This window comes from Aptenodytes forsteri, unplaced genomic scaffold, assembly GCF_000699145.1.
Source record: "Aptenodytes forsteri isolate BGI_AS27 unplaced genomic scaffold, ASM69914v1 Scaffold176, whole genome shotgun sequence".
NCBI classification, from domain to species: Eukaryota; Metazoa; Chordata; class Aves; order Sphenisciformes; family Spheniscidae; genus Aptenodytes; species Aptenodytes forsteri.
Genome location: NW_008794853.1, coordinates 179207 through 191179, shown reverse-complemented (window position 1 = coordinate 191179; position 11973 = coordinate 179207). Strand labels below are relative to the sequence as shown.

Here is an 11973-nt window from a genome sequence, read left to right as displayed (position 1 = left end):
AGCCTGGAGAAAAGGAGGCTGAGGGGAGACCTCATCGCTCTCTACAACTCCCTGAAAGGAGGTTGTAGCGAGGTGGGTGTCGGTCTCTTCTCCCAAGTAACAAGCGATAGGACGAGAGGAAATGGCCTCAAGTTGCGCCAGGGGAGGTTCAGATTGGATGTAAGGAAAAATTTCTTTACTGAAAGAGTGGTTAAACATTGGCACAGGCTGCCCAGGGAAGTGGTTGAGTCCCCATCCCTGGAGGTATTTAAAAGACGTGTAGATGAGGCATTTAGGGACATGGCTTAGTGGGTGGTGGTGGTGTTGGGTCGACGGTTGGTCTCGATGATCTTAGAGGTCTTTTCCAACCTCAATGATTCTATGATTCGGGGTGCGATTGTTGCTGTTGAGCATGTTGGGCAGTACTGTTCAATTCAGTACCTCTATTTTAGGTGCTGTTTACCAAGTGGTTGTTAAGGGGGATGGCCAGAGCTGACAGCGAGGCAAGGGGAGGGCAGAGCAAAGTTCAGCTACGTTTGCGTGCTTTATGAATGATATGTTAAAATTTAGCCACCAAAAATAGTAGCTTCGCTGTGCCTCTTTGTAAATATCTGTGGGACTGAAGAAACGATTCTGAACTAAAACGCACTCTCCCTGAGGGACTTTTTTCAGCACCGAGCCCAATTATTTTTTGAATGGGGGGTTTAGCCCTCCAGGGAAGCCATAAATATGTCCATAGCTGAGCTGTAGTGGGTTATATATTCCCAATTGTCCTATTAAGGGAATTCAGTAAAGGAAACAGGAGACTGTTCTCCCTAGTAAAAGTACTAGCAGCTGTTTTCTTGCAATCTAAGTGATACTGCACATTTTACTCTTGAATATCTAAATAGTGTTTGGCCACATCTAAGTTCATGAAAATTTAATGTCTCGGTGGTTGAAACTGGCCACTTTTTTTTTTTTTTTTTGGATCACGGCTGGTGCAGACATTTTAAATGTCTCTTGATAATTGCTTCTAAGGTTGAGAGACAAGAAACTAATCTTTTCTATCTTGGGAGGGGGGAATAAGCAGACACATGATAATTTATGATGGAAGGGAGCTCCAGAAGTCATTTGGTCCATCCCCTGCTCAAAGCAGAGCTAACTCCAAGTTAGATGAGGCTGTCGAGCCAAGCATTGAGGATCAGGGATACAGAGTCCAGCCCCGCGGGGATCCCGCTCCAGGGCTTAACTGGTCTTGTGGGGAAATTGTTTTTTCTTATGTCCAAGCGAATAAGTCTTTTTATGCAGAGCTGCCTTCTAGCCAGTTGGTCCCCAGCTGTGCTACTGAATGGGGTTGTCTGTCCTGGGTCCATCTTGCCTTTGAACTTCTTAAGGTTCCTGTCATCCAGCTTCTCTGCTGTGCTGAAGTTTCTCTGAATACCAGCTTTCCTCTCCAGAGCATTAACCTCTTCCCCCAACATGGTTTCACCTGCAAACTTGCTGAGGGTGCTCCCCATCACATTGTCTGTGTCACTGATGAAGATGTTAAACAGAATTGGCTTGTGATCAGCTGTGAGTTAAGACTTTGAACCTTCAGCCACAACCTTTTGAGCCTGATGTCCAGGCAGGTTTTTTTCACATACCTTATAGTGCACTTGTCTAGTTGGTGTCTTTCCAGTTAGACTGCAAGCATCTTAAGGGAGACTGTTAAAAGCCTTGCTGAAGTCAAAGGAAAATTTTGTTTTCCCCAAAGCCAGTCATTCTGTTCTAGAAGGCAGTCAGGTTGGTCAGTCATGATTTGCCTCTGCTAAATGCATGGTAGCTGTTCCCAGGTTGCCTTTTTACCATTCATAAGCTGGAAATGGTTTCCATGAGGACTTGCTCTGTGATCTTCCCTGGGACTGAAATGAATCTGACAGACTGTTGTTCCCTGGGTTGTCCTGCTTTGCCATTTTGAAGATGAGTGTAACTTTTGCCTCCTCCAGTCAACATGACCTGTCAAAGGTGAGAGAGGGCAGCCTTACAGTGATCTTGGCCTGTGCCTTCTGCATGTTCAGATGAATCCTTTCTTGTCCCATCTACTTATGTGTCTAATCTATATAAGTAATCCTTAACTGTCACCTTTTACTAATGAGAAGCAGTTTGAAAAAGTACTAGACAGAGAGAGACATTGGGTGCTTGAGAGCAGACCTTACCAGTGAAGACTAAGGCAAGGAAGATACCAAGTATTTCAGTAGTTGCCTTGTCCTGCATTATGAGGTCTCCTGCCCTGTTCAGCAGTGGGCCAACATTCTCCTTGCTCCCCTTTGCTGCTGACATATCTGCAGGAGCTCTCTGTTGCCTTCCCTATCCCTTGCAGGCTCCTCCCAGGGAGCCTGTCCCTGCTTACACCTTCTGTACATGGCTTTTTAAGTTTGAGCTCACTCAGGAGTTACCCATTCAGCCAAACTTGCCTCCTGCCTTACCTCCTTGTTTCCTTGCACACTGGGCTGGATTGTTCATATGCTTTAGAGAGGTTGTCTTTCAATTTCAACCATTTCTCCCGAGTCCCTTGGCATTTAAGGTAATTCTCCCACAGGCTATCACTTACCAATTTCCTGAACAAGCTAAGACTGCTGCTCTGAAATCCAGGATCTTTATTCAGTTATTTGCGTTCCTCACTTTCTTCAGTATTTTAAATTCTTATATCACCTCATAGTCAGTCTGGCTAAGGCTGCTGTCAGCCTTCATGTCCCTAGCCATTTCTTCCTTAATTTGTACCATGTCAAGCAGCGCGCCTTGTCTACTTTAAGGAGTGCATGCAGAAAAAAAGTCTTTGATGCTCTCCAGATTGCCTGTGCCCCGCTGTTCTGCTCTTCCAGCAAATGTCTCAAGTTCCCCATGAAAACAGGCCTTGTAATTGTGAGGCTTACTCCAGTTGTTTAAAGAAGGCTTTGTCCACTTTCTCTTCTTGACTGGGCAGTCTGTAACATATGCACACCGTGTTTACCTCTTGTTTGCCACCCCTGTGATCCTGATCCACAAGCCTTCATCGTTGAATCCTTGGATCAATGATATGTTGTGTTGTTGAAACAGTGGGGAAAACAGTGTGCAATGTTTTAAGAAAGTGCTAGACACTTAGTAAACTGTTGAGAAAATATGTTTGCATACAAGAGGAATATCAGCTTACTCCTCCTCCCTGCGTGACTTGGGACAAGTCATTTCCCCTCTCTTTTGCTTCCCCATGTCTCATACTGAAGTCTCTGTGGTAGAGACTGTCCCATATATCAGGTCAGCGTGTCCCCTGCCCTACTATAACAAAGATAGCTGATGTGCAAGCTACCTTCCAAAGATTGCAGGCATCATTGCATTAGTATTTCTGAATGTACCCTGCATCCTGTCTTCATGGGGGCTGAGATTTGGTGATACAGAGGACCTGCAAGTCCACTTCCCAGTGGCAAGTAGGATGTGAATGTCCCCACTCACCAAAGCAAAGTTGGAAGGAAACCTGGTTGCTAAAAACAAGTGTATGTTCATACAGGATTTTCTCATTACCAGGAACATAGTGATTTGGGGCATGACAGTGGAAAAGATCATACTCTGATTTGCTCTGCCAAGTGTAAGGATTTTGAATTTCCCCGAGTTATATGAGTAAGCTGGTTAGGACAACAGGACAGGATGAAGGCAAAAGGAAATGTAGATGAGTGCATGGTGAAAATAAATAAATATTTAAACGACCTGTTCAAATTACTTGTACATGTGGAAAGAAAAAACATTTGCTGTATTTTTCAGTCAGGAGGAATCTTTACGTACTTTTGAATAGCTGACATCTGCTTTGTTCAGTGTCAACCAAGTTAAGTCAAGCCTTATTTTCTTTTTTGTAGTATTTAATAGAGTCTCCTTGTTTGGGTTACAAAACATGGAGGTTCTTAGTGCACTGTGCACTTTTCTCTGTACCTTACATGTAGGAATCCCCATTTTTAGGCTCAAATACGTGCATAAAGACCTTAATTAAGAAAAAATATTTTTCTAAACTGTCCTGCTTGTAATGTTCTGTCACTTCTAACTGCAATGTTTCCCCTGCCTCCTACATGCTCTTCCCTGTGTTTTGCATTACCAATAGCTAAAAGCTACCTGCTGACAAGCTGTTCACCTTAGTTTTCTGCTGTGAGAACTGTGCTGCATCTCTCGACTTAAGTAGTTTTAAGTGGTGTTTGGCACTGTGTTGCATATTGGCCGTGGTGGTCAAGTTTAGCTCCCTTTTCTGCAACTTCAGGTTGCAGAAATAACTTTATTGTTATCAGACAATAAAGGACAAATGGCTTAATTAATCTTAATTCCATTTTGAGCCTACTGCTGCAGTCGGTTGATCATGTTTATACATGTACTTATTCTGACATAAAATCCTACTGAAATAAAAGGGACTTCAATGGACTAAGTGAGGGTTTGCAAGATAAATCTCTTGCTAATATCGGTAGCTATGCCTTGTTTTGAACAAGACTGGATTTACTTTGATTTCTAGATTAGTGCAGGTTACATTGAGCAGAACATTTAATGTATCTCATTGATTTTCCCTGTAATACTACTGAAACACAAGTCACTGCTCTAATCATTTGTTTTACCGTTAAAATTCTGTATGCAGATCTGGTCCCCTGGGATATCAGTGTGTAACCAGATACTCCATGATCTAATCGGGTTCTGTAAGGAAAATGCTATTGCTTCAACACTTAGCAGTAGAAAGCTTCATCAAAATGGTAATTTTGTCTAATATTTAAAGTAAAAAGCAGTTCAAAGAGGCAACCATGAAAAGCAGGGGTGTACAAAATTTTAAGACATTTCTCAGATTAAACAAAGCAAAATCCAAGCCAGAGTTTAAGATGATTTGTCGTGACTCCATTTATTGTTAAAGAATAAAATGTTATAGCTGTCACTTCAGTTTATAGGCTTTGTTCCAGTTCAGTTAAAATAGCATTGCCATCAGAAATGATTGACTAGCAGGATCTCATTAATGTGATACTTATTTGCTACAGCATGCGTGCTTTGGAAAGTAATTTTGAAAAGCGCCTACAGAAGCATCAGTTGCAGGCAAGGCTTGTGCTCTGAACTCATTCTGATGCTAGGATTTGGATCTCTGAGGGCCTACCGCTACAGTCCATTTCAGAAGTACAAGTCCTGCTGACCTTGAAGGAGTTTTGCAAGTGGTGTGACATAGGCTGAGGAGCAGACCTGCTTGCTGCAGTGAGTCTGACCGAAGTATCCCCTCTGGCTGGGACAGTGGGAGTGTGGCTCTGCCTGCAGCCGGACAGTATTTCTGTATAAACGGCCAGATTTCACTGCCAGGTATTCAGAAGGCTAGTGGTAGACAAGGGTGATGAGCGTGTCCTAGGGTCAGCTCATCTCTCCATAAAGCAAGACAAAGTCCCTTACAGAATGATCATGCGTTTGCAGATGTCCTCAGCTTTATCAGCTGCTTTCATGTAAACGTCTAAATGCTGAGCAGAGTAAGTTGTTGTTTTTTTTGTTTTGTGGGGTGTTTTTTAATGGACATACCTTGAGACAGAGAGAATTTTGCATAGCAAAGGGTCTTACATATTTGTACTCAACTTTGTTAAGTTGTGGAAAACGATAACTTCTGTACTTAGGCGCGTTTAGTATGTCTTGCTCTTGTCAAGAGCATGCAGTAGTGTTTCTGTATTTTATCAGTGGAATGTAATGCTATCCTTGGCTCTATCTGTTATACCTATGTAGCAAAGGAAAGCAAAAAATTTTAGAGGTAAATTTAAGAAGGAAAACAGCATTCAGTGACCTTGTTGATGACCAGATAGACTTGAAATAAATAAAAGGTCAGAAAGGTTACATGTCCTTGGCATTTTTCAACTCTTACTTCAGCTGGCTATAAAGGTGTGTGTGGGATGTTGTTGGTTTGGTTTGGTTTTTTTCTTTGGTTCTGCAAACTAGACGGTGCGCAGTTCAGCATGCAGGGCCAGACTTTTTGTTGGTTCTAGGGATTTATTACGTGACTAGCTTTGCTGGAGTTACACCAGGATTGCTTTGACGTTCAGAGCCCACTGACTTCAGTGAGCTTAAAGGCGTAAGTAAGAGCTAGAAGAGAGTGAGAGAGTGCCCAGACAAGCAGTGAAACAGGCACTACCTTTCCTTCAAGTTTCTGGGAGGTGCTGGTGGGGTAAATGCTGCCAGACAAATGTAGTGTGTTGAGAAAAAGAGCAGGGGAGGATTCCGTTGGTGAGTTGGTACAGGTCAGAAAATTATGTTTATTAAGAAAAATCACTAATGACTTTTAATATAGGAATACAATATTGATAATTTTCTTCTGTTGTGTTTTTAGGGTCTCATGACTCATTTAGCTTCTACATCGATGAAGCCTCTCCAGTTGGGCCTGAACAGCCAGAGACGGTCCAGAATTTTGTGTCTGTTTTTGGGACTGTGGCTAAAAAGCTGATGAGGAAGTGGTTGGCTACACAGACCATGAACTTCACCAGCCAGCTGGGGGCAGGTATACGGTATTTTGATCTTAGAATTTCCACTAAGCCCAGAGACCCAGACAATGAACTCTACTTTGCTCATGGTTTATTCAGTGCCAAAGTCAAGGAGGGTCTGGAAGAGATCAATGCGTTTCTTGCTGACCACCCAAAAGAAGTGGTCTTCTTGGACTTCAACCACTTCTACGGGATGCAGAAATACCATCATGAAAAGCTTGTCCAAATGCTCAAAGACACGTATGGAAACAAAATGTGTCCTGCTATATTTGCCCATGAAGTCAGCCTCCAGTACCTGTGGGAAAAGGAACACCAAGTGCTGGTGTTCTACCACAGTCCAGTGGCTCTCGAGGTACCATTTCTTTGGCCAGGCCAGATGATGCCAGCTCCTTGGGCAAACACAACAGATCCGGAAAAACTGATTCAGTTCCTCCAGGCATCAATCACTGAAAGAAGAAAGAAGGGTTCCTTTTTTATATCTCAAGTAGTGCTGACGCCAAAGGCTAGTACGGTGGTGAAAGGGGTTGCTAGTGGTCTCAGAGAAACAATCACAGAAAGGTAAGTTTCTGGTGGGTAACGTGCGCTGACTGTGTTGAATGTGTGTGTTGGCAATAGTGCTCTTCTAATTCCTTATAAAGAAACTCCAGCAGATGTATTTCTTCCATGCTACTGTGGCTTAGTCAGAACTTGGGCATAATCCTAAAATTTTTTAAAGAGAAGCACATTGAAGGAGAAGCTTTTGTATCTTGAAAGAAAATCTGGCACTAAAACCTAATGAGATCTTACGGAATTGGCTTAGCCTTTTTTTTTTTTCCTGAATACAGGTTTTTCCATTTGTTTTGTTTTTCAAATGTGTTTTCTTACCGTAAGCACTGAACATCTTTTCTCAGATTTCCTTACTGGATGTGGACAAATCTGTCTGAATGATCCAGATCTTTGAAGTTTTTACTTATGCATCAAGCTTCAGCTATTGGGTAAATAAATTTTTCGTTTTGGCTCATCAGCAAAGCCTGACACTGCAGAATTTGCATCCTTAACTACCTTTACACACCTTAAAGATGTCTGGCTTTTCTCTCTGCATACCATCATCACACATTATAGCAAAGATATCAGGACACTATTAGAGTGAATTTGCCTCCTAACAGGCCTTCATTTATCATACAGGAAAGACTGTAGACCATTGTAGAGGTTGTGTACGTGGAATACTGTGTTGACAGGCCATTAGTTGTTACATTACAAGAAAAGCTGTCTGTGCAAGACATGCATTATTTATACCATTCTGACTTTGATAAATCACAGCCAATTTTCAGCTTAAAGGCATATATGTGTGACTATGTTCTTGACAACTTGGTAGGAAACTTGAAATTTAATGCCAAGACACAAAAGCTATTTTTTTCCCCCTTAAAAAAATAAGAAGGGTTGCAGAGTGTAAAAAATTTATAATGGGGATCAATGGCCTGCTAATGTTCAGCTCTCTGCACGTATGTGCCTGTGCCAGGAAGGTCTGTTGGGAACACTGTCCCCTCCTATGAGATGAATGACGCAATGCCTGTGACACTACACCCTGCAAAGAAAAGATGCCTCATTTTTGAGAAAGGTTGAGCCGTTTTTATGGCAGCTTTCCTAAGCGATGGATAACTTTAAAAAACAGGGAAAAACTTTACCTGAAGTGGTAAAACACTGATGCAGAAAGTTTTATAAGCAGTGGAATATGATTCAGAAGTGCTTGTGCGATTGCACTTGCAGCTGTTTGTATATCCTCCACATATGTTTTTACAGACTCCATTGGACTGGGAATCTCCCTTTCTGGTGAGTCTGAAGAGCACTTCTCTGTACTGAAATAACTACTTTGTTGATGGATTTTACTGTTAAACACTTACCTTGTTGCTCAGGGATTTATCTTCTCTGGTAAACATCTTTCTGAGTGTTCTTTAGAACATGAAGTAGCGCAATCAAGAAACTACCAGGTTCTTCTTAAAACTTGCTGCATCAATAAAATAGCCATTAAAACCCCTTTTCTTCTCTGGCTTATAATGTGCTTCCGTGAAGCTGTTTGGAAAAATAAAAAGTTCAAATGGATTCTGGATATGTTTGGCTGAGCTCTGAATGACTTGAGCCTTTGAAAATTTTGAGATTATAACTAACTTGAAATGTCAGTAAATAATTGGGCTGGAATACCTGGAAATGTTGTTTTTCCAAATTACAACTGAGATTTTCACATGAGCCACAAGTGTATAATCACATCTGCTGCATGAATACTTTTTTTCTTCTTTGCATAACTCTTTTAACCATTGCAAAAGAAATGGACCCTGAAAATTATCTCCAAAGCTGGTATTTAGTCTTCCATCAGAAGTGTGGCATCTCATTTTGGAATCCTACTACTTATTACAAAAATACACTGCAGGAAGACACAGGCTTGGAATGTGTGTTAATCTACACAGAAACTAAGCTCGTATATTGAGTTAACTGCTCTGAAAGTAAACATCAAGTGTACTCAGAACTGCTCCTCATTTGATAATGACCCTGTTAAAAAATAAACAGATGAGCAATTAAAGGATGCAGCACAATTAGTAGAATTTACAGAATTCTCTTCAACCTGGATGCATTAATGTTTCAGTAATTTAAAAGTATGTAATCCATACTAAAGGAGCCGGGGCATATGTTCCAGCTGCTCTGTGTTTGCTACTTTGAACCATCTCGTAATTATTTGTAAAAAGATTATTCTGTCCTTTTCAGAATAAATACACAGATCAAATCCCATTATTGTCCAGGTAGATAAGATATGTGCCTTTGTTGCCAGTTGCTGCATAGATTTATACATTTTATACTATTTTCTGCTTATTAATAAATGCTGGTGAAGAGCTTTGCATTAAGAATGCAAATGCAATTAAGTATCTTGCTTTTGGCAGCAGTTTTATAACCATACAGGGGTGGAGTTTTTCCCTCACATTGAATTTTGAAAGATCTGAATGCAAATGTGGAATAAGGTTGAATTTTTCCAATAATTCTGGTGTGGGTTTTTTTCCCATAAATTAAATATTACATTTAAGAAATGTTCCTTTGGCATTTTCAAATGACCCCCTTAGCTGTCTCTCTTTCATCTGTACAGTGGCCATTTTCATTAACATATTGACTTAATTCTGAAAATAGAGCAAGTTTAGATCCTTTCGGATCCAATAAAACCTATCAGCTTTTGATCTCTGAAGTTGTTTGTTGCTCAGGAGATTATTTACAATTTGAAGAGCAATGGCCACCTGAGAGGGTGAACATAGTTTCTCTCAGTTGTGGCATCCATCGGATTTGGAAAACTGCAAGCAGACACTGTGCAGCAATCCGTGCTCCTTTCGCTGCTTTGTAGCTCATGTTGTGAAAGAGCACGGTGAAATATTCCTCCGTAGCCAACACAAGATGGTTGGTTTAATAGCTCTTCATCGCGGCTGCTTGTGGTGGTGGAGGTCCATATGTTCAAACTGCAGTTGAGCAGTCTCCTAAGGCGATGCATTTCAGAAGGAGAACTGATTTTATTCCTCATCCTGTTCCCCACAGCACAGATATGCAAGATGGGAGGCCTATGGTAACCTTGATTAAAAAACAAAACAAAACAGTTTCATGCTCCTAAGACTGAATTCAGTAGAAGATATGCCAGGACTGTTTTTTACTGATAATGCTTCCTCACAGGCTTTGCTGCTGTCATCACACTTAATGCTCTATGGGACAATAATTTGAAAGAAGCAGAAATTATAAAGTCATCAAGCTTTCTATCATGCACAAATGCAAGAGGGAAAAGCCATTTCTCATAAGCTCTTCCTAGGACCATGGCTCAGCGTTACAAAACTTTATAACACAGCTTTCATCTTCATTACTTGAATGAGGAGAATAGCTTGCATGTGTGCATGTTATGTTTCTTGGATTTGATGAAAAACTTTGAGGACTAACAATATGTTTTCAGGCTTAACATTCTGTCACGCACAGTTTAGATGCCAAGAAATAATCTTTGATTAGCAAACAGTACTTACCAAATGAATTACGTTCCCTCTGCTTATTGAATTAACTTCACAGTGAGGCAGCTGCCTTCAGTAATGTCTGAAAGGCGGTTGTGAAACAGCCTTTTGAGTGTAGAGCTGTTCTTCATAATAATCTAGTTTGTTTTCTGATTTGCAGTGAAATAACTAATTTTACCTCTGACAATGGAGACAAGCATGATATTGTCTTTGTTGTCTCTGAGGTTGAATAATACAGAAGAAGAACAGATCTCCTGTAGAGGATGCAAAAATCCTGTGGTACTTCTAAAGCTTTCGAGAAATAGAAAACAAACACATACCCAGCCAATTGTCACTTGATTTCCAAATTAATCTCTAAGGATAATGTTCCCTGTAGCTCACATGTGACTAAATCCTTGTCCACCATGCTAAAGCTTCCCCCTTAGCAACCAAAGCAAATTAAAAAAAAAAAAAATCCTGCACATGAGAATGAACCTTTGAAGTGGAGGCAAAGCAGCCACACTACTAACAAAAGGGGTGATAAGTAGGCCACAGAAGCTGTCTGGAGAAAAGCCATCTCTGGGTGCAGTCATAAACTAAGCAGGGTCAGATTTAGCTAGCAAATAGGTGGATATTATGTGAAAAATAATCCCTGGAGTCGCAAGAAGTGGGATTTTTGAGTCAGTTACTGATGGTAACTCCTCCAAGCCATATCTCAGCCAGCTGAATTTTTGAGAGTTTCTGTGTTGCTGGAAGAGTGGGATTTGATGATGGTTTTGATCCATACTTGGTACTGACTGATGCCATTCTTAAACTATTTTATGTGAAAAAGAAAAACAACAACCGAAATGGCAACTGTATTTTGCTAATTGTCTGGGCATCCTTCCTGCTTGTAACCTTGATGTCTGCCTCCGTGATGGGCTGCAGGCTCCGATGAACTGGTTTGGGTTTAGGACTCGGCGACCCCGTAGCAGCAAAGGTGGTGTGTGAGCTCTTTAACTGCTGAAAGGCAAGTGTAGACTCGGTCCCTCCCTAACGTGTACGGTACAAGCATGCTTGTCCCTCACTGCATTTGACTTCGGAGGCAGCTGGTTTTTTTGGAGGGGGGGGTTGGTTTGGTGTTTGGGTTTTTTGCCTTTTTTTTCACCCCAGAAGGCACAAACTATCATTCTGGTATATTACTGGGGAATTCGAAAGTACTCTGGGCAATCCAGCCAAATCCTTAGTATTTCTATTCTTCCTCAAACTATCCTTACTTTATCCTTACTTTTCTGGTCTTTCCACACAAGAGGCAATCTCTGTATTTGCACACAGAGTAGCACAGGGAGACCTTGGTTTCATTTGAAGCATCTTTCTGCCACGTCAACAGGCCTGCACAGTAAAATCCCAAATGGGCTGTGTATGTTCAGGCAGACTTTGCTGGCAGGCGTTTTAGTGGCATTTCATCATCGGAGCATCTGTCTGCACAAGGGTTTTAGCATAGCGTTCTTTTGGGAAGTGCTGGGTGGTTGTGTCTGATGGCATTGGTCATGAACCTGGAATAGTATTAATAGTATTAA

General features: G+C 41.3%; 1 protein-coding gene across 1 annotated transcript in view; it reads left to right on the top strand.

Annotated features, from left to right (window-relative positions):
* PLCXD3 (phosphatidylinositol specific phospholipase C X domain containing 3) overlaps positions 1-11973 on the top strand; it is an 87638-nt gene that overhangs the window by 51766 nt on the left and 23899 nt on the right. Inside the window, exon 2 of the mRNA XM_009274531.1 lies at positions 6284-6992. Coding sequence (XP_009272806.1) covers positions 6284-6992 — 709 coding nt within the window. The remainder of the gene's footprint in view (positions 1-6283; positions 6993-11973) is intronic.